This window comes from Molossus molossus, unplaced genomic scaffold, assembly GCF_014108415.1.
Source record: "Molossus molossus isolate mMolMol1 unplaced genomic scaffold, mMolMol1.p scaffold_m16_p_13, whole genome shotgun sequence".
NCBI classification, from domain to species: Eukaryota; Metazoa; Chordata; class Mammalia; order Chiroptera; family Molossidae; genus Molossus; species Molossus molossus.
In genome coordinates this window covers 33,761,823-33,785,066 of record NW_023425348.1, presented here as the reverse complement: position 1 = coordinate 33,785,066, position 23,244 = coordinate 33,761,823, and the positions used below count along the sequence as shown (strand labels likewise).

At 42.3% G+C, this 23,244-nt stretch overlaps 2 protein-coding genes across 3 annotated transcripts in view; both read right to left on the bottom strand.

Moving 5' to 3' along the window:
• ME3 (malic enzyme 3) overlaps positions 1–23,244 on the bottom strand; it is a 203,166-nt gene that overhangs the window by 123,911 nt on the left and 56,011 nt on the right. The gene's annotated exons all lie outside the window — the stretch shown is intronic.
• LOC118627718 (small ubiquitin-related modifier 1-like) lies at positions 10,146–20,538 on the bottom strand. Its single transcript, XM_036258180.1, has 3 exons — positions 20,140–20,538; positions 16,875–16,917; positions 10,146–10,225 (listed from the first exon to the last, which is right to left on the bottom strand). Exons 1-3 carry the CDS (start codon positions 20,437–20,439, stop codon positions 10,146–10,148), a joined length of 423 nt encoding a protein of 140 aa, XP_036114073.1. The 5' UTR covers positions 20,440–20,538.

The window sequence follows — 23,244 nt, the reverse complement described above, 5'->3', positions numbered from 1 at the left end:
GCAGCGGAAGGTGCTGGGCAGGGGAGCTGCTGAGGACAAGGGAGTACCTCTTCCTTCCTCCAACAACACAACAGCCTTTGATGGGCCCAGCCTGGGAGGACAGGGTCAAAAAGTGAACTATGACCGGGAGGAATAAAATAAACAGACACTTTTGGGAGGGTCTCTGAATAGGAATTGCGCGTGCGTGCCTGGTGCGTGCAGATGGGTGGGTGGAGGTGCCAGAACTCGCTGTGAGACCGACCAAGGATAAGTTCATTTGACTGGGCAACTCTCCAGTAGATCCCTGTTAATCTGTTCCAGCCCTAAATCCTCCTGCTCCTGTTAACTAAATCCTCCTGCTCCCAGGCCTTGACCTCAACTCTGCCACCGGTCAGGTGAACCAGGAAGGAGGTTGTTTTGACCTGGAGACAGAATGAGCGCTGTGGCGCATGTGAGAGAAGAGTAACCGATTTCCTCCTCTGTCATGACATCAGGAGGCAAAAGCTCTAGGTTCAGAGTCATTTGGGACTGATTTTATAACAACCGTTTATACTTGACTTTTTTTTAAAGGTTTTTCAAAGCAGTTTAAAAAAATGTGTTTTTTTTTCTTTATTGATTTTAGAGAGAGGAAGGGAGAAAGAGAGAAAGATAGAAACATCGATGAGAGAGAACATCAACTGGCCGCCTCCTGCATGTCCCCCCATCCCCCCACTGGGGATCAGGCCCACAACCTGGGCACGTGCCCTGACCGGGATTGAAACGGCAACGCCTTGGTGCACGGGTTGAGGCTCAACCACTGAGCCACATCAACTGGACAGCAGTTTTATTCCCTTTGTTATATTTGACAATTCCTTCAAAACAAAGAGAATATCCTTATGACAGTGGTTCCCAAATTTGTAGCTATTACCACCACTTAGGGCGTTGATAAATAAATGCCCAGGTCATACCCCATACCCATTAAGTCAGAATTCTGGGGATGGAAGCCTGGATGAGTTTTTAAAGGGCTACACATAATGGCATGACACAACAAAGTTTAGGAATCACCTCCCTATGAAGGAGGCAGTGGAAGTGTCATGCTCATTGTGTAGACAGTAATGCGAAGCTGGGAGAGTTCACTAAGTTGTCTAAAATCAAGGCCCTAGCAAGTTGCAGAAATGGGATTTAAACCTGGAATTCATTTCAAATAGTTGGTTCATTAATTCATTTATATTATGACTTAATTAATAAGTATGTTTTGAGGACCAGCCCTGCCAGCCACTGGACATACAATAAGAGACCAAATAGACATGGCCCCTGCTTCCGTGGAGTTTCAATCCAGCGATCTTTTGACCCAAACCAGTATCCTTTTCCCCTCTTTATATTTTGGAATTAATTTGGGACTCTGCAGGCTAGTTTAGTGCCTGGCAGGCTGGGGGGGCTCAGCAAAATGACACCAGTGGTATTTTTGCCGGAGTTCAGGTATGCAGTGCAGATTTGCCCATAGGAGGCCACGGAGGGAGATCAGGCTTTGGAGTTGTTGGCGCCGGATTCAAATTGTGTCTGTGTCCTCATCAGTTGTGTGGCCCTGGACAACTTCCTTAATTTCTCTGATCCTCAGTTTCCTCATCTATGGAATGAAGATAGTAATACCCATTTCAAAGGGTTGCATGAGAACTGAAACCCCTGAGTGTGTGCCCAGAGAGTGGCTGGCACATCTGAGGCTCTTGGTGAGCAGAGCTGTGACAGGGTCCTTACCAGTGGAGAACACAGTGATTCATGACCCTCGGGCTCCTGAGAGACACAGCGGCCTAGAGTGTCCTTAGAATTTCTCATCCTGTTTATTCTTTATCCATTCTATTCATCTTCCTTGGTACTCAGAATTGGGACACCATTTACTTGAAACTTAAGGGTAAGTGCCCAATAAATTTTAAACAGTAATGGGGACCTAATGCAAATCTAAAACTAATGAGAGAAACTCAAATGAGACTGGACTGAAAATTAAAGGTTCAAGTACTAGGAATGTTTTTTTTTTTTTTTAAACTGTATTTCCATTTAAATTAGATTTATATTTAAAGAAAGGGGGAAAGAAAATGTAGACCCTCAAACCATGTGAGCTTTTCTCTTTACCAGTGCTTAGTTTATATGATCAACATTACATTGTTTCTTTATTCCCTCCTGAGACAGAATCTAATTCTGGCACTTAAAAAATGTGGGAGTCTTCTAAAATTTTTCTCATTTCATAAACATGATTAGCTCAGCAATCTACATGTGTCAGAATTACATGTCCTGAATCAAATAGCTCTTTTCTGTTGATAATTTTCTGAAGGGTCACTGGAATTCCTGCGCATGTGGCTTGGCTATTCTAGAATAACCCTGTCTACCTTGGAGGAGGTGATATTGACATTCACAGAGATCTGCAGGGTGACCTCTCCTCCAAATATTTCAAAATAAACAACTCTATGCCCAAGGCTGTATTTAGTGACATGTAACTACCAAGCCCTTCCAAAACATATATCCTTTGCTAAAGTCAATATTTAAAGTCTCCTTTAGATCATTAAAAGAGACTATGAACAATTATACGCCAACAATTTGGACAATCTAGGCAAAATGGACAAATTTCTAGAAACACACACTCTCCCAAAACTGAACTGGGAAGAGATAGAAAACTTGAACAGACCAATAACAATAAAGGAAACTGAAGATATAATCAAGACTCTGCCAGCAAACAAAAGCCCAGGCCCGGATAGCTTCACAGGGGAGTTTTATCGAACATTCAAAGAAGATCTAACACCCATTCTTCTCAAACTATTCCAAAAAAATCCAAGAAGAAGGAAGATTTCCAACCTCATTTTATGATGCCAGCATAATTCTAATTCCAAAGCCATATAAAGACACTACAATGAAAGAAAACTACAGGCCAATATCCCTGATGAACATAGATGCCAAAATCTGTAACAAAATATTAGCAAATTGAATCCAGCAATACATCAAAAAAATTATTCACCATGACCAAGTGGGGTTCATCCCAGGGATGCAAGGCTGGTACAATATTCACAAATCAATAAATGTGATACACCACATAAACAAAATGAAGAATAAAAACCACATGATTATATCAATAGATGCTAAAAAAGCATTTGACAAAATTCAGCACCCATGTCTGATAAAAATGCTCAGCAATGTAGGAACAGAGGGATCATATCTCAACATGATAAAGGCCATATATGAAAAACCTACAGCCAACATCATACTCAATGGGCAAAAACTACAAACATTTCCATTAAGAATAGGAACAAGACAGGGATGCCCAATTTCACTACTCTTATTTAACATAATACTGGAAGTCTTAGCCACAGCAATTAGACAAGAAGGAAAAATAAAAGAGATCTGAATTGGAAAGGAGGAAGTGATACTGTCATTATTTGCAGATGACATGATATTGTATATAGAAAACCCTAAAGACTCCATCAAAAATCTACTGGAGCTAATAAGTGAATTTGGCAAAGTAGCATGATACAAAATTAACATCAAGAAATCGATGGCGCCCTGGCCTGTTTGGCTCAGCGGTTAGAGCATCCGCCTGCTGTCCGGAGAGACCCAGGTTTGGTTCCCTCTAAGGGCATGTACCTCGGTTGCAGTTTGTCCCCGGCCCTGGTTGGTCGTGCGGGTGGCAGCCACTCGATGTGTCCCTTTCATGTTGATGTTTCCCTCTCTCTCTCTGTTCCTCTCTCTCCCTCCCACTCTATCTGTGCAAAAAATGGAAAAATGTCCTCGGGTGAGGATAAAAAAAAAAAAAAAATTGATGGCATTCTTTTACACCAATGATGAACTCACAGAAAGAGAAACTAAAAAGACAATTCCATTTATCATCACAGCAAAAAAATTAAGATACCTAGGAATAAACTTAACCAAAGAAATAAAGGACCTATTCGCAGAAAACTACAGGTCATTGAAAAAAGAAATAGAGGAAGATATAAAAAAGTGGAAGCACATACCCTGTTCATGGATTGGAAGAATTAACATCATTAAAATGTCCATACTACCCAAAGCAATCTATAGATTCAATGCAATCCCCATTAAAATATCAATGACATATTTCACAGAACTAGAACAAATACTCTAAAAGTTTATATAGAACCAAGAAAGATCCCGAATAGCCACAGCAATCTTGAAAAAGAAGGACAGAGTAGGAGGGATCACAATACTGGATATCAGGTTATACTACAAAGTCACTGTAATGAAAACAGCCTGGTTCTAGCACAAGAACAGGCATATAGATCAGTGAAACAGAGCAGAGAACCCAGAAATAGACCCAAGGCAATATGCTCAATTAATATTTGACAAAAGTGGCAAGAGCATACAATGGAGTAAAGACAGCCTCTTTAATAAATGGTGTTGGGAAAATTGAACAGCTACATGCAAAAAAAAAAAAAAAAATGAAGCTAGACCACCAACTTACATCATACACAAGAATAAACTCAAAATGAATAAAAGGCTTAAATGTGACTTGTAAATCCATAAAAATCATAGAGGAAAATGTAGGCAACAAAATTTCAGACATCACACGCAACAGAATTTTCAATGAAACAACGCCTAAGGCAAGAGAAACAAGGGAAAAAACGAACACATGGGATTACATCAAACTAAAAAGCTTCTGCACAGCTAAAGAAACAACCATCAAAATGGAAAAGGAACCCACTCTATGGGAGAGCATAATTACCAAAGATACATCAGATAAGGGGCTAATTTTCAAAATATATAGAGTATTCATACAACTGAACAAAAGCAAGACAAAGAATCAAATTAAAAAATGGGCAGAGGACTTAAATAGACACTTCTCCAAACAGGACATATAAATGGGCAAGAAAGATATGAAAAAATGCACAGTGTCTCTAGTGCATTGCTGGTGCGAATGCAGACTGGTGCAGCCACAGTGGAAAACAATATGGTATTTCCTCAAAAAATTAGAAATTGAACTGCCAATTGACCCAGTGATACCACTCCTAGGAATATATCCTAAGAAGCCTGAAACACCAATCAGAAAGAATATATGTACTCCTACATTCATAGCAGCACTATTTACAATCACTAAGATCTGGAAACAGCTCAAGTGCCCATCAGTAGACGAATGGATAAAAAAGCTGTAGTACATATACACAATGGAGTACTATGCAGCTGTAAGAAAGAAAGATCTCTTATCCTTTGAGATGACATGGAGGGTCCTGGAGAATATTATGCTAAGCAAAATAGGCCAATCAGAGAAAGACAAATATCACATGATCTCACTTATTTGTGGAATATAACGAACAATACAAGCTGAAGAACAAAATAGACCCAGAGACATAGACCCAGTGCTAAAGATAGTAATACTACTTCTTTAGTGCCCAGTCTGTGGGGTACAGACTGACAAATCTCAGAAGAGGGGAATGGGCGGGGGGATGTAAACCACAGAACTTATATGCATATACACATAACCAATGGGCATAAACAACAATCCTGGGGGGAAGGGGGAGGTGGGATGGCAGGAGGGTATCAATGGGGGAAAAAGGAGAAACATCTGTAACAAATATAAATAATAAAAATAAATAAATAAATAAATAAGCAAAAAAAAGAAAGAAAGAAAAATATAAATACTATATTTTGGTTTTTGGAAAAAAAAAGTCTCCTTTAAATGACATACTAATAGGTTGTTCTCAACTAATGTTGATTAACTAACTATATCGTTGACTGACTGACTGGGTCATTACTGAATAGTCTGAAAACTTTTTCTTTTACAGATGAACAATCTATTTGTAGATTAGTCTATATTTTCTTACTTACATTAAATTACTAAAGATAGTAATATTACTTCTTTAGTGCCCAGTAAGGAATGGGCTTGTGAATGAACTGATGCACTATTTTAATTTTTATCCTTCCACATTCCTCTGCAGTCAAATATTGGCCCAAGATTACACAGTTAAGAAGTTGTAGAGTTGGAATATGAGCCCAGGTCTGTGTGCTTAAGTCCATACTTGTAATCACTATTTTACACTGTTCTTTGCTGTGATTTTGAACATTCTTTAATCATCTCTGTCAGCCACATCAAAGACAAGATATGATCAGTCTACCAAAAGGAGTGTTTCCTGGCTGGCCTCATCTTAAATTACCCCAGCCTTTTACATCTAAAACCGTCTCTAGAAGGAATTTTGGAGAAGCATGCAGCAACATCTAGTGTTCCCTCCCCAAAGCTGGAGAAATGACAAGGGCTGGGTAGAAAGAAATATTCTGTCCAGGAGAATAAAACACAGCAATGCTTGTCAAACCCAACTAAACTCTGGCTGTGAAATCAATTTAATAGGGAGCAATCAACGTTTTAAAAAACGAGATAGACTCGAGTAGAAAATATCAGGCTGCATCACTTTATCAGGAGTAAGTACTGCTTTTGCTAAACTGTTTCTCAGTTGCCTGTGTGAGTATGTATGCACATGTGTGATGTGTATCTATGTGATGTAAGATGTACCTGTAACTGCAGGTTGTGGTTCAAATATTAAAATATTTTGAGAAACACTGTAGAATAGGACAATGTCATGAGTGATGGAGGCAGACTGTCAGTTTTAATGCCAACTCTGACTATGGGTACATTACCTAACTTGTCAAGTTTCAGGCTCCTCCTCCATAGAATGGGATGATAATAATACCTACTTCGTAAGTTGTGTTATGTGCAACACGATATCTGATTCTTGGTAAGGACTCACTAACTGTTGTATTAAATAAAGCAGTTGGGGTGGTAAGTTGGTGGCAAGCAAGAGCAATGCTTTGCATTGTGTCGCCAGAATCATTTTAATTCCAGATGCATGTCTGTCTGCTCCCTGGGCATCACCGTCTACATGTCTCATAGGCCTGTCTAAACACCACATGCCCCAAACCAAACTCATCTCCCCTGCTGAAGCTCTCTCCTGCATTCTCTACTCAACCACGGTACAACCCATTAGCCCAGTAGAAACTTAAGAGGATCCTGGATTCTTCATGATTCAACCCATACATGCAGACATTGCTAAGTCCAATGGATTTTCTAACTCCTGAATAATTCTAATTTCTTCCTCTGTTATCCATTTTCCTCATTCTTGTCTTCCTGTTCTCTTTGATACCAACATCATCCCCACTCTGAAAATAAACTAATGGTTCTGCAAGGGCTGGACACTCATCTTAACGACTCCCTCTCCACACTCTCATTGTCCTGCCCTGAGAACACACCTTTCAGAACTTCTGCCAGACTGACATTTTCCAAAAACCAAACTTGATCATTTCATTTCCTAAAGTAAAACACCTTTCACAAAGCCTGCAAGGCTTTTCGTAAGCCATGCATCCCTTTTGGCTTCATCTCCTGCCAGCCTCCCTGGGTAGCCTTCAACGCAGCAAACTCCCTTCCATTCCCAGAGGAGGAAGGCATTTTCATGTCTCTGAGTGTGCACGCTGCTCCTCTGCTGAGAACGCCCTTCTCTGCCTGTCTGCCGATCACTCTAGAGCCCCAGAGGATAAAAAGGTCACTCACTTAAACTTACATTTAAGTACTCTGATTCTCAAAATTCAGTGTGCATCAGGAGCACCTGGGTTGCTGGTTTAAAATTCAAGTTCTAGGCTGCTAATTACAGCAGGGCCAGAGCCTTCCAGCTGTGCTCCTAGTGATTAGGAGCAACTACACCACCGGAGAGATAAACGTTTCTAATGTTTTCCTCCACAACACTCATTCGGGAGTAAAGACCAGTAGCTTGTCTTTGGGAAATGTCTCAAGAGAAATTCAACTGGCAGAATTTCCTAAGGATGGGGGTGGGTGGGTGCTGACTTATTAGTAAAGATGTATCTCTTTAAAAGAACAGCAATGACATGAAGGAAAAATACTGTTATTTAATATAATTATTTATTCACATTATTGCCTTAAACTAGGAAGACCGCATTCTGCCAAAGAGCAGTGATGGTAAGTGTGTAACAGAAAGTCAGCAGCATGCCTATGGGGAAGACGGACGCTGAGCTTCCAGAGATGGAAACAAAGGGATTCCTGTTATTTTCCATAGTAAAGGGAAACAAAGGGAGAACAGAAGCTTCAAGTTAAGTAGCTGGGCTTTTGTGGCAGTTAAATCTTGGTTAGAAGTCAATACCAGAGACTGGTTTTTTATAGGAAACAAATCTCTAAAGCATTCTTATGGCTGCAAGTTAATGCAAACCAGATAACCCAGGGCTTGACGATAAGGATCACAGAATGCTTTTCCCCCTGCTGTCTCTGTTGACTGTTCATAATCTGGCCCACCCTACTTTCTCAATCTAATCATTCATTCAGTCAACTAGCAGTACTGTGTGGCATGCACAATTCTAGGTGCAAGTGAAAGAGAGGTGAAAAGCATAAATCTCATGTTCCAGTAGGGGAATTGAACACAGACACTACAAGACAAAATTATTTGCCATTCAAACAAAGTTACAAAACAAGGTAACGCCATTCATTTAACAAAAATTTGTTGAGCATTTACCTTTGTGCAAGGTAATGTGCCAAGGAGTGGGGATACAGCTGTGAAAAAAAAGTTCACATTGTACTAGGAAAGACAATTATTAAATACTTACCCAAGTAATTATTTCACGGTAAGAAGTGCTACACACAGGATGCTACAAGAGCATGGAAGGTACCGTTTCCTTTGGGGAAAGGGTGGTTAGGAGAACCTTCCTCAAGGAAGCAACATTTGAGATGAGATAGGAAAGATAAACAGTTAATTAGGCCAAGTGCCAGGGTGGAGTTGAGCAAAGAAACATTGTTAAATGGAGAAGAAATGGCATGTTTAAAGGCTCAGGAAGGAGCAGGAGCATAGGCAGGACCAAGACTAGGCAGCATGTGGGTGACTTTGCTAAGGACTTAGGTTTTCTGCCTCAGGGCAATGGAAACCCATTGAAAGATTTTAAACAGTAGGGACATAATTCACTTTGTGCATGTTTTTTTTTTTTTTTTCTTTCCAAAAGATCACTTTGAGTACAGTGAGAGGAATTGGAGGGCAGTAAGAGTGTGCTGATGCATTAGGAGTTGCCTGCAATATGTACCTTACTTTCCAGGTAAAAGTACTGGCAGCTTGGACGAGGATGGTGGAGGTAAAGTGGAGATAAGTAGAAGGATAAGAGATGCATGGAGGAGATGAGATGCACAGGATCTGGTGATGTTTGAGATTTGGGGGTTCAGCGAGAGAGAGAGGTCAAGAACCACTGTCCTCATAACTGGATGGGTGACTGGCGGCATCGCTGAGATGGGACACTAAACAATGAGGACCAGAATTTTTGTGGGGAAGGGGTAGAATGAGAGGACTGCATCTAAAGTTGTACTTTATCCGCATTGAGTGTGAAGGTCTTTGAAACATCCATCTGGAGATGTCAGTAGGCAGTCAGTTATCTGTAAGTCTGGGTCTTCGAAAGAGGACTATAGAATAAATTTGAAACTGTTAGCAAGTTTGTGGTAACTAAAGCTCTATGGGGAAAGTTTAGAGTGAGGACAGAGTCTAGTCTGAGCTTTGAGAAACTCAAGCACTTAAAGGCCGGTAAGCACCGGTAAGCCAGCGGAGGAGGAAGAGAAAGGACAGCTGAGAAACGGGAGGAGAACCAGAAGATGGGTTGTCACAAGATGGCCAAGGAGTATAAGGTTTCGGGAAGGAAGGAGTGGTTAACACTGCTGAATTTCTCTGAAAGGTCAAGTGATACGAAGACTGAAAACTGTCCACTGGATTCAACAAAGTGGAGGGTCCTGTCAGCTAGTGTATGTCTGCTACAGTTAGACCAGAGTGCTTTGAAGGGACAGCAGCAGGTTAGAAAATGTTAACAGCAAATGCACACAACTCTTCCAAGAAGTTTGGCTACAAAATGGGAGTGGTTTAAGGTGGAGAGACTTGAGCACTTTTAAATGCTGATAGACCAGTTCCTCAAGAAGGGATAGAATGGGAGCCAGAGCCCAGGCAGAGGGGCTGGCGAGAGGTGGAGGAGACCATCTCTGCTGCTGTAACAGGAGAGAAGGAGCAATGAAAACGTGGAGGTGCTGTGTGTTTACAGCTCGACGGGAAATAATCAGCTGGGGGTGAGGGCCAGAGATGTCAGAGTAGAGAAGTTTACAAGAGAGGTTGTGGGGAATGTGAGAGCAAGGTGATCAGAGAAACACATGAGGTTTCTGGGCATTGGCAGGAGCGTCAGTTGAGGTTGGTGATCATAAATGTACAGTTGTCCACTTTTTTCTCTTGCACGTTTTCCTCCAGCATGGCTTGGCTGCCTGCCACAGGCATGGAGAAAGCAAACGCTGGGTTTATCCAGGGATGTGACTTTTCTCAAAAGAGTGCAATAAAAAGATACAGAAGTAAAAGTTGAGGTTACTATTGAGAAGAATGGAAATGATGGACCAAGGAATCCAAGCTGGATTAAATTAGGTTAGTGGATAGAAGTGATGTCTAGGGTAGGTAAATGGATGGGTAGGACACAGCTGACCAAGCAGCATCTCTGGTCAGAGTGTTAGAGTCACTGATTTCTATGATTCTGTGGTTTCTATGATTCACATGGAGGAATTTTGCACAATGCCAAGGTCCAGGGTGTGACTCTGGGAGTAGCTGAGGGGGAATGCAGAGGGAAGTATTCCAGCTGGGAGTGGCCAGGATGTTGGAGGAGCCAGCGATGTTGATGCTGAAGTCATCCAAGATGAAGGCAGGGTTGGGGTGGAGAACATCTATAAGCTCGTGCCAAAGTTCTCAATAAATTAAAGGTGGAAAATGACAGTGATGTAAAGGAGAAAAGGTCAGTATCTGTAAATAGTACAACTCTTAGAAGAGGAGCAGAGCAGCAGATTTTGTTGCTGTGATGTTTATTTTAAAAAGAGGATGGGAGCGTTCTAAACGTGGCCTTGGGGAATGAAAGGGTACCTACCTATGACCTGACTGGACGGTTGAAGAGTGTAAACAGAAACATGAGATGGGTTTGGAAGAAGCAATTGACTTGTGATGAGGTAAGATTTAGTTAACAGATGGAGCTGGAGAGACTGTTCTAGAAGGAATTGAAAATATAAGGAAAGTCGTTGTTCCTGAAATCCAAGTAGGATATGGGGTAAGAAGGGAAGGCTGGGTCAAGGGCAAGAACATACATACATAAAAGTTTGTTAGAGAAATAGGTGCAAATAATGGAGGAGTTGGGAGTGTGAAGAAAGGGATTAACTGCTTGGGGTTACAATGGAGGCGGACAGGAAGGTTTTGCAAAGGAGGTCATATCTAAGCTGACATCTGGTAGAAGTTCTGCAGACGGGCAAAGGATTCCAGGTGGAAGGATCTGTATGTACAATGCAGAGGCCCAGGGACCATGCTGCTCAAGGCCGGTGCAGTTTGCTTCAGGGGGGCTGCTGGGCAGAGCAGTGGTGGGGGACAAGGCCAGAGGCTCGGGTAGGCTTGTGGCAGGTAGACCCAGGTCATGGAGGGCTTCAGCGTCCAGCTGAGGAGCCTGTGTCTTAAGGAGCTCCCACAGGCTTTAAAGTGGGGCCAAGGCATGGTCGCTGATTGTCTCTGTTCTAGACAAGTGGGTCTCTTTGCCCTCATCGCCCCCTTCATGTTCTGGCTCACACTGTCCCTGAAGAGTTTAGACTCAACCCTCCGGGTAAATTCTTCTCATCCCCAAGGCCTAACTCAAATCTTAGCCTTTCATGACTACTTCAGTCTACACCTGCTTCATTTTCCCCAAATGTGTTTATTCTTATAATCAGAATCATATGCCCCAAAAGAAAGGCAGTGAAAAGGGCCACACCATTCACCATTTGTGTTAGCAAGCACTGTAAGACATAAAATGATCATTATGAGAGAGTAACCTGTCTCTTTCATTTAGAAAGAAGGCAGAACAAGAGTTGTTTATGAGCATTTACTATTTAAAAAAATATTTAAAAAAGGGGAGTGCCTTCTGGTTCAAGTATAAATAAGCATTCAGTTGGAAAGTGTTGGGTTAATTTTGTCTCAGTTAAAGACTGGCTATGTGGCCTTAAGTAAATTACTCAACTTCTCAGAACCTCAACTTATGAATCTGTAAAATGGGTTAATAATACCAAGTCCACAAAGTCATCAGAAGATCATATAAGATCATTGGTGTATTCATTCAGCTTATTTATTGTGTGCCCTACTATGTGCCCGGCATTCTTAGGAGCTGGACTATGGCAGTGCCCAAGACAGGCACAGCCCTCCTGGAGCCTGCAGATCAGAGGGAGAGAGAATTACACAAATAATATCACAATAATTGCCAGTATAATAATATGGGGATGCCCTGGCCAGTTTTGGTCAGCAGTTAGAGCATCAGCCTGCGGTCCAGAGAGACCTGGGTTCGGTTCCCGCTAAGGGCATATATCTCTGTTGCAGTTTGTCCCCGGCCCTGGTTGGGTTGTGCAGGTGGCAACCACTCGATGTGTCCCTTTCACGTCGATGTCTCTCTCTTTCTCTTCCTCTCTCTCCCTCCCACTCTATCTGAACAAAAAATGGAAAAGTGTTCCCGGGTGAGGATAAAAAAATAAAAATAAAAATAATCTGGGGAGCCAGGCACCAAGCTCAGTGCCTGGTTCAGAATGCACCCTGAATATACACATTAATTAGTTCCTTGCCTTTCCGAACTTCTTTCAGTCAAAGTAATATAACCAGTGCTGTTGGCTAGTATATGCTAATTACTTATTTTAGAAGTTTTCAGGGGCTCTCATTGAAAGTAGGCATCACCCCTGGCCCACACAAACACAAACAAGGCACTGAGGAAACCATGGCAAGAGACTAAGTTCATGTCCTCTGCAGGCTCCAAAGTCAAAGGAGACCCAGCAGCAAATGACCCCATTAAATCTCCTATCCCAACCTCAAAATCATTGGCTCACTTGAGCAGAAAGTGCAAACACATCAAACCACAGGATGAAGCATTGTCTCAGGACCCAGGCTGGGTGGAGGCAAAAAAGCACCTTAGATAGGGCCTGGGAATGTGGCTACTGAATGCAGAGGCCTGGCCCTCTCCAGAGCCCGTCCATCCACTAAAATATGAAGGGCGAGGGAGGGCTCTTCCTCCACTAAGGGGCTCAATTCATTTCTGGTGAATAAAAAGCCTGGGCTTTCCTAAGGTTTACTCATGAGTGACAACATTATTTAAAGCTTTCTGGGCACAAAGGCTTCCCCAACTCCCCAGTAGCCTAGGACAAAAGCATCAGGCGAGGCTTTGGCCCTGCTCATTGTGGGGCAGCAGCTGTGGTTCCTGAGGCTGCAGAGAGATTTCCTCCCCTGCCCTCCCCACCTCCCAGGTCCTGCCTGCTCTGTGCCCTCAGCTGGGGGGAGGGGGGAGGGCTGAGCTGGGAGGTGTGGGTGGAGGATCTTAGCAGAAACGTTCCTCTTTATTCCGGTAGCAGCAGCGGGGTAGGGAATAAATATCGCTGGCTTGGGCATTCAGGCAACCGTATTCAGGCAAGAGGCTGGAAAATCAATTACCATCTCCAAAATTTCTTGGTTACCTCACTGTCACCTGCACAGCCCTGAGCTCTAAAAATATTTGTCAGATACACAGCAAATGTTTGTTTATAAGTTTCTCTCCCCATTGAGACAATAAGGTTTTCTCATGGCAGGTGTTGGGTCTTATTTACTTCTACCTTAGTGTTTGGCTTGTGGTAGAAGTGTAATAAATGTTTAGGGAAAGGGAGAGAGAGAGAGAGAGAGGGAGAAGGAGGCAGAGAGAGAATATGAATGAATGAATGAATGAATGAACAGATAAATTAATATTGGTTTTCAAGGCTGGGCAACTAGATTACAAATGCCAATCTTTTTTGTTGCTGTTAATCTTCACCTCAGAATAGCATTTTTTCCCATTGATTTCTTTTAAAGAGAGAGTTTAAGGTGTGTGTGTGTGTGGGGGGGAGATAGAAAGAGGTAGAGAGATATATTGGCTGCTTCCCCCATGCGCTGCTGGGGAGCAAACCCGCAACCCAGGTACATGCCCTTGACCGGAAATCAAACTGGAGACCCTTCAGTCTGCAGGCCGATGCTCTAACCACCGAGCCAAACTGGCCAGGGCAGGAATGCCAATCTTGATTTTAGAGATTCTACTGAATCCTCAGAAGTTCTTTCCATAGAGGTATCAAGTGGGCAGTGTCATGGGAGCAGTTTAACCCAGCTTTTGCAGTATTCATCTATTTTACACATTAGGCTTCTTTATTTGGCATTTTATTTAAATAAGAGGTTCTGTGGCTAAGAGAACTGTTTGAAAAATATTGGGCTAGATCTCTTCCCCCCTTAGGTCTCTGCCAGCTTTGTTATGTTCCGTGATGGGCAAGTCTTGTATCTTTTCTGTTTTGACCCCTGTTAGAACATTTTTCTGCATCTTATTCTTGGGAGTTTGCAGGAAAAATAACAAGAATAAAGGAATTCACTTGCCAAGTGTCCATGGTATGTTCTACTTGAGCTAGAACTTGAACAGTGACGCTGCTGTTCCTAGCCTCTGTGTGTCCTGGTTTTCCTTACGTGTGCGCTGTCTGTCCCCTATCACACAGATGGGGTGCAGGGACTTTTGAGGCAAGCGGTGCTTTTAGCCTCTATCTCCAGCTCTGGTTTCTCATGTCTAATTTTTACATAAGTTACACCGCACTTTATAGCACTTCTGCTGACTGTCCCGACTGCTGACTCCGCCCACAGAGGACGGACGTGCTGCTGCACATGGGTTGGTCATGGACACTCGATCAAAGAAGAGCTCCTCACTCAAGTTGGAAAAGGACATCATAAGACAACCTGAGAATCCCACAGCACGAATCACCAACAAGGTTATGAAGAAACCCCCATGATTTCATCTGTTCGCTCACCTAGCACCCGTCTATTGAACACCTACTATGTGCGAGGCTATGTGGAACTGTGGAGATACAGAGACGGATAAGAGAAAGTCTTTTGTCAAAGAGCTCACACCCTAGTGACCAAGTTAAGAAAATGAAACAACTGAAGATGTTAAGCACAGGCATAGCAATGCGTCAAGTGCTGTAAGATGACAGAGTAGGGAGAGGACAGTTCCTGAAAGTTGGAAAGAGTGGTGAGGAAGACTTCACAGAAAAGTGATATTTAAAGTAGACCTTGACTTTAATAGTTCTTCAAGCCTGGAGGCAGGAAAATTCTTCAAGCAGGGCAGTCATGGAACCCCTGAGGGGAGAGGGGGAGATTTGGGTGCTAGACCAACAGGGGTGGGGCTGAGGGGTAGGGGTGTGTTAGGCAGTCAGGCTGCAGGGATAGGGCTGACCAGATTGAATTGGGCCCTGCAAGTTAATCCTATGACTCTAGCGGTGCTGGGGAGCCACTGAAGGGTTGGAAGCATGGTCTCCTGTGCTATGCTAAGGAAGAATAATTATCCTGTAGGCAACGGGGAAGGAAATAAAGTGGACAAGTACTGTCCAACCTTCACACTAAAGAGCCTGTTGGCACTGAGGGGACTGAGGAGGGGTGGAGGCTGGAGGCTAGGAGGTAGTGATAGGCTGTGACCATGGTCCAGGTGAAGGAGGGAGAGGCTGTATACCAGGGCAGACAATATGGAAGAGAAGGGACAGCTTCAAGATACATGTCAGAGGGGGAAAAAGCAAGACCTGATGCCTCCTTGTGTATTGAGCTATGTAGGGACGATAAAAGATGCAGAGACCTTGGATGTTCCATGCCTGAGACTGGCCAGTCCCCATTTCTGTTCCCCAGCACTGTGCTGGGGTCCTCTCCATCTCGGTGATGCTCTTCCTTTTCTGGGGTGATTAGCATGCCTGATTCAAGCCCCAAGCCCAGGAGGAAGTGCTGACAGGGGCCCTCATGGACCGTGGCAAGTGATTGTTTGATTCTGATTGTTCGATTTTGATTCTCTGCAGGCCCCTTTTTATGGGCTAAATTGTGTCCCCCCCAAAAATTCATGTGCTGAGATCCTAAGCCCAAGAACCTCAGAATATGACTGTGTTTGGCTTTCAAAGAGGTAATTAACTTAAAATGGGGTCATTACCATAGATCCTAATCCACTGTGACTGATGTCCCTAAAAAAGAGGAGGTTAGGACACAGACAACACACAGAGCCTAGATGAAGACATGGGGAGGAGACGGCCATCCGCAAGCCAAAGAAAGGCCTCTGGAGAAACCAAATCTGCCAACACCTTGATCTTGGACTTCCAGCCTTCAGAACTGTGAGGAAATACATCTCTGTTGTCTAAGCCACCCAGTCTGTGGTGTGTTGTTATGGCAACACAAGTAGACTAACATGCCTCTTGTAAGTAAAATCTCTCCCGGCCCAAGCCTGCCTAAACCCACCTGTGCAGGATAAGTGAGGGCTGGAAACTGGGACCATGTTCCCTTTCCTTATTCCTCCAGCCAGTACAGCGTATCCACTGACCTGTTCCATTATTACTGCATGGGCACCATGACAACGAATGGGCATGTGAGTCCAGGGAATTCAATCTCTTGAGCAAGAATGGCACTGGGTTATTATCAGCGGTGGACCCCTGCTTTTGTTAAAGAACCAGTCAATTGGTTCACAAAACTTACAATACCCAGCTATCGGCACAGGCTCAGAGCTGGTTTCTTAGGCGGTGGGAGGGAGAATATTCCACTTGTGCCAGAATGACTATTGAGCGTTGTTGAATAAATACCACTTGGAAAGACAATGTAAATGGAATCCATCTTCAAGAGGCAAAGGCTATTGGGGAGGTCAAGAAGCATTTCCCCAGCTGTGGTTACTTCATTACTAAATCCAAGGACAAAGAAGTGTGAGGCCCGTGGTCCTAATTAGGCAACAGTAGGAAATCTCATGGTAACCAATGGGAAGACATGGTTTTCACAGACAATTGCTGGATGTAGCTGGCTCAGTCTCCACATATGAGATAAGCCATTTATCTAAAGGTTCCTACTGAAACCAGTAACAAAGGAGCATTTTACCCAATTCCTGTTCAGATTTGGAGATGTCAATTTTTCTTTGTTTCTGGCAAGCAACAACAGAAAAGGTTAGACCAGTACTGCTTGCCGATCTAAGGAAGCCCACAAACTAATCAAGACCTGCAGAATATACTGCCTAGTCACTCCCATAGAAAGAGGCCCAGTAAGAGGGAGAGAACAGACATAGGAACCTATGAGACCTGCATTTGCACCCTGGCTTCAATGGTTACTTAAGTATGTGACCTTGGGCAATTTGTTTAATCTTCCATTGGTCTCAGCCTCCTCATCTATAAACCTTGTGTAATATAGACCTCTTTGCCCAGGGTTCTTATGAGGATTCAGTGTGACCCTGAACGAAGAAGCTGCATGAAGACGATGATGATGGGTTAGGCTCACTGCCAAGAAAATGATTCACTTCTATATGCCAGTGTTACAGTTCACTGTTATTCTGACAAATAAAGGCAGCAGGTCAGCAATTCCTTAACCCTTCTTTACTCACACAGTAAAAGTTAGCAAGCGCCTGCAATGTCAGGCATTGTACTACACAAAACACACAGGGTTCCCCCTCCAGGAACTGACAAGATCCTTCTCAACAGGTTTACATTCATTACAAAAGGACCTCATGATGCTCTGGACACCTACCTCAATAAGTGCCACCTTGCTATAATAACTTGTTACAACCGCCACCATTTCATAGTTTGGTTTTATGCTTAATATTTTACAAAACAACACTTCCACATATATTATATGAGTCCCACAAAGGTTTTGGAATGTCAACACACAACCAGCAGGTTGCAGAGCTGGGTCACAAGCCTGGTTTCCATCTGATTCTAAGTTCAATAGGGATTTTATAACATACATCCTTTTCCTAAGTTTAAAAGAATATATGTGCCCTTGTGTTCATTGCTGCGTTGTTTGTAATAGCAAAGATGTGGGAGTAACCCATCAATAGACAGCAGGATAAAAAAGTGGTGGTACATATATATGATGGATTATTACTTGGCAATAAAAAGGAATGAAATTTTACCATTTGCAACAACATGGATGGACCTGAAGGGTATTATGCTCACTGAAATACGCCAGTCAGAGAAAGCTGAATACCATATGATCTCACCTATACGTGGAATCTAAAGAATAAAATAAACAAATAAAATAGAAACAGACTCAGACACAGAGTGGACTGGCAGCTGCCAGAGGGGAGAGGGGTTGGGCGACTGGGTAAAACAGGTGAAAGGATTAAGAAGTACAAATTGGTAGCTACAAAATAGTCATGGGCCCAGTGATCCCACTGCTGGGAATATACCCGAAGAAGCCCGAAACACCAATCAGGAAGAATATATGTACCCCCATGTTCATAGCAGCACTATTTACAATAGCTAAGATCTGGAAACAGCCCAAGTGTCCACCAGTAGACGAATGGATAAAAAAGCTGTGGTACATATACACAATGGAGTACTATGCAGCGGTAAGAAAGAAAGATCTCTTATCCTTTGAGATGACATGGAGGGACCTGGAAAGTATTATCCTAAGTGAAAGAAGCCAAGCAGAAAAAGACAAATACCACATGATCTCACTTATATACGGAATATAATGAACATAACAGTCTGAGGAATACAGTAGACCCAGAAACATGGAAGTAGGGCACAGACTGACATCCCTCAGAAGAGGGGGTGGGAAGAGATAAACCACAGAACTTATATGCATGTATGCATGACCAATGGACATGGACAACTAAGCCGGGGATGGGGTGGAGGTGGGGTGGGGTGGGGGGTGCCAATGGGGTAAAAAGGTAAAATATCTGTAACAAAAAAATAAATAAAAATTCATAAAAAAAACAAAAACAAAATAGTCATGGAGATGTAAGTAAAGCACAGGGAATATACCGAGTGGTGGTGTGATGGCTGTGTATGGTGCAAGTTTGGGTGCTGGAAATGTCGAGGGGAACACTGTGTGGAGTGTATGATTGTCTGACTACTAGGCTGTGCCCCTGAAACCAACACAAAACAAAATTCAAAAAAAGAAAGAAAAAAAAGTTACTGAAGATCTAAATAAAAAACCAAGTTTGCCAGGCAGTCAAATAAGATTATGCTTTGCTGGTAATAAATACAAGATTTCAGAACAAAAAAAAGTAAAATATGCTTATGATACACTTTAAAAGTTAAGAAAAATTAAATAAAAATTACACCTCATTATTCAGAAATCAGTTTGTACATGTATAATTTTGGTATATTTTATCCTATTATTTTTCTATGTTAAAAAAACTTTGTTTAAACAAAATTGAGATTATAGTAAATGAAAATTTCATCTTCTCTTTTTCTCAATGGGGGAAAAAGGGAATATTTGTAATATTTTCAACAAGAAAGATAAATAAAAATAATAATAAAACAAAACAAAAAATTAAATGATAAGCATTTTCCCACATACTACAACTTCAACCTAAAATAGCATTAAAAACCTGAAAAACACTCCTACTAGTTATTTGATAATTCCTGTTTGTTTTTTTTTTAATAAATATTTTGTTCATTTTGATGAAGACAATGTCCATTTAAAACCCATATCCCAGGCCAAAAAGTACAAATAAAATCAAAAGGGGCAGTGCTCCGTTGTACACACTTATGTATGAATAACTTTATTAACTGCTAATGAAACTTTTCTGGGATCTTCTGACAAGATTTTTTTTTACTCTTAAAATACTTTCTCTTCAGTGAAGCCATCTTTGGAGTTAGTCTTTACTCTCACTTTATCTGTCATCTTGACTCCAACCTGACATTTCTCTTCTTTTGGTCCAGACCTTCAGATTTTAACAGTAGCTTCAAATTGAGGAAAGGTCATTTTTCCACAGTTCAGTTCTCTGAAAAACTTGCATCTCCCGCTGACAGTCACAGTGCAGGAGTGAAGCAACCACATGCTAGAACTTCAGGGCCAATTAGAAGTCATTGTGAACATCTGCAATGGTCGACCTTATTTATCACAAGTCTGGAAATGCAGTCCTGAGAAAGGCGGCCTTCCTGTGCACACATGTAATATTTAAAAAGGAGAGGGCAACATGAAAGGGGCCGAGGTTTGATCACCAAAAATCAGCACAATGAAAACAAACAGTAATGAATAATGGGCACTAAAATTGAAATTACCAGATGTTTTAAAGAGATAAAGGGTCAGTTTTCACTTCCATTTTGAACACCACATTACAAAAGAACTATTTTTAAAAATAAAAGAGGATTGAGGAAAAGAAAATAAAATAAAAAGAATATCTAAACTGTTGAATGACCCCCCCACCCCCACCCATTTGTTCCTGATAAACGTCAATCACATCTTCTTCCTCCATTCCCAGTTCTTTTGGAGTGTGATTATCAGCAACTCTCTGACCTTCAAAGAGAAACCTGAGTGAATCCATTGGAACTCCCTGTCTTTGACAGTATGATTCTTTGAGATTCTTGAGATGTGTTGTCATTTTCACTTTGAAGTGAATCTCACTGCTATCCTGTCCAATGACTTTGAGTTTAATGAATTCTCCTTCCTTCTTATCCCCCAAGTCCTCAGTTGAAGGTTTTGCCTCCTGGTCAGACATGGTGATGGTGGCTTCACCCGGGGTCTCCGCATGGCAGCGGCTTCAAGTAGGTAGAACCTCGCTCTGGAGTTTACAAATCCGTCTCTCTTCCCCACAGCACAACACCGCATCTCAGTAATTCCTGTTTTTCATAATCGTTCCCAAACTTTCACTTATAATTTATGCTGTAATGAGCACACATCAAATTTTATTTGCATTTCAGTCTTTTTTTGCTTTATTGTTGAAAGTATTACAGATGTCCCTCCTTTTTCCCCCACTGATACCCTCCTCCCCACCCCACCCCACCCCAACCTTCACCACACTGTTGTCTGTGTCCATTGGTTAAGCATATATGCATGTAAGCTCTTTGGTTTATCTCTTCCCGTCCCCCAGCCCCCTTCCCTCTGAAGTTTGTTAGTCTGTTCCCCACTTCCAAATCTCTGGATATATTTTGTTCATCTGCTTATTTTGTTCATTATATTTCACAAATAAGTGAAGTCATGTGATACTTATTTTTCTCTGATTGGTTTATTTCACTTAGATAATACTCTCCAGGTCCCTCCAAGTCATCTCAAAGGGTAAGAGATCCTTCTTTCTTACAGCTGCATAGTACTCCATAGTGTAGATGTACCACAGCTTTTTTATCCACTCATCTACTAGTCCAAGTGTCCATCAGTAAATGAGTGCATTTGTCTTTTTTTTTAGATTGAACTACTGTAAGTGGACTTAAGAGACTGATGACTCATTCATTCCTTAGCATATATTTAATGAACACACACTAGGCACTGGACAATATTTTAAACTGGTAATACAGTAATAAAAAATTTAAAAGCAAACAAAATATCCCTGTATGCATGGAGTTTACTACAGCAGTTCCCCCTTATCTGCAAGGAATATGTTCCAAGATCCCCAGAGAATGCCTGAAACCCTGTGTATACTATATTAAAAGAAGCACTTGACAGCTTCTCTTTGGCATATCCCAATTGCCAGCATCACTACTTTTGCACTTGGAGGCCATCATTAAGTAAAACAAGGGTTACTTGAACACAGCACTGTGTTACCAGCACAGTCGATCTGATAGCCCAGTGGGCGACTGAGTGACTACCAGGCGGGGCGCAGGCACAGGGTTCATACACTGCACAAAGCGTGAGATTTCATCATGCGACTCAGAACGGCACACAATTTAAAACTTAGAAATTGTTTATCTGGGATTTTCCATTTAATATTTTCGGACCATGGTTGACCACAGATAACTGAAACCGTGGAAGGCGAAACTTCAGATAAGGGGGACTACTGTATAAATAACTTTAAGTCTGTTTAGGGATTTTGCCAACTCACTTTCAGAAAGGCTGGAGCACCTTACAGCCCCACTAGCAGTCCGTAAGTAGCATCTTACTGACTGTCACCAGCACTGAGTGTAATGGCTTAATTTTTTTTCAGTTTCATAACATTTAATGGGGAGGTTGCATTCTTTAAGGACTTCACTCTTCCTTTTTTATCTCCATATATTCACCAACTAACAAAACACAAAGAAATTGAAGAGACAGTTAAATTCTCACCCAAATGGCCAGTTTCAAAGTCGTCGTTTTTACCTCCAGTGAGAGAAAGGTCCCCCACCAAAATCAGGAGTGACAACAGTGGGATGACCTCCACGCTTTGCAAGGTAGAAGGTAGCAGAAGTGCCCATGACAAATCTGTGTCCTCTTAAGACAAGTCAGTGGCAAGTTGCTCCAGCCAAATGCCAGCCCTCCTGGGGCATCCCTACTTCCCCAGAAGCCGGGATGGGAGGCAGGCTGGGCATTGAAGTCAGGACCAAAGGAGGTTCTCTCACAAGCTGAAGGCCATTTTGTTCCTTTTCATGAAAGCCTTTGGAAGACTTTGGCAGGGGCTTACAATATGTACAGAAATATATTAAAATAAGTAAGAAAATGAAAATGTTATATATAATATTTTGAGAGTGTTTATGTCCTAGAAATTTTCAGAATATTCTCTCTATAATAAATAAATATATTGTGCTTACTATATATCAGGCAGTGTCTTAAGCACATTTGGCTCCATTTGTGAAATGAAGAAACAGGCATAGAGAGGCTAAGTATTCCTAAAGTCAGAGTCTGATCCCAGTCACCACGCCTTTAAAGTGTGCTCTCAAACACTATCTTACAAGAAGGAAACTGAGGATCAAATCAAGTAAGCAGTCGCCCTGGTTCAATGGCTTAGGTCAACAGGGGTTGACCAGGTGTCCCCGTGAACCAAACCCTGTGTTAGTGCAGGGTCACAGATGGCACAAGTGGGAGGCTAGAAGCTCGGATCTGGCTCAAGGTTCATCTGACTCCCTCGCTCTCCCTACTGTATCTTGTGCTTAAGGAAAAAAAAGTTTCCTTGTTGGGGTTGGTGTGTTACGTGGCAAGGCTGCCCCAGGGCCCAGTGTTCTTGAAACAAAATGCCCCCGCGAAAGGAATAGAAGCGCTCAGCTGTGCTGGGGTTTGGGAGGGCAGCTGCGTTGGAGGGCACATCTGGGTGGGCCCCTCGCTACACCTTCCTGGCCCCAGACACTCTAATGCAGCCCAGGTGGCTCAGAATGGATCTTTCAGGTTCCGATGCCTCCCCACAATGAACAGCAGTCTTCAGGAATTTCAGGAAGTATTCTAACAATCCTCGGCCTTGGCCTCAGAATAGCTGAGCCCCCCAGTTATTGAACATTCTCTTATATTTTCCCCTGACAACTCACACTGTGCCTCGGACTGCTTTGATAGCTCCCTTACCAGTTGCCTTCATATTTCAAAACCTATGAAATTACATATTTGAAGGGATTATTCAGTTTTTTTT

Excerpts from the sequence above, each read along its gene's own strand:
- LOC118627718 (XM_036258180.1), bottom strand. The coding sequence starts at position 20,439 with ATGTCTGACCAGGAGGCAAAACCTTCAACTGAGGACTTGGGGGATAAG. Across the intron at positions 16,918-20,139 it reads AAATGGGTGGGGGTGGGGGG|AAACAAAGAAAAATTGACAT; the intron begins GTCATTCAACAG and ends GTTGCTTGCCAG. Across the intron at positions 10,226-16,874 it reads CAAATCTGAACAGGAATTGG|GCAGCCAAGCCATGCTGGAG; the intron begins GTAAAATGCTCC and ends TGCCTGTGGCAG.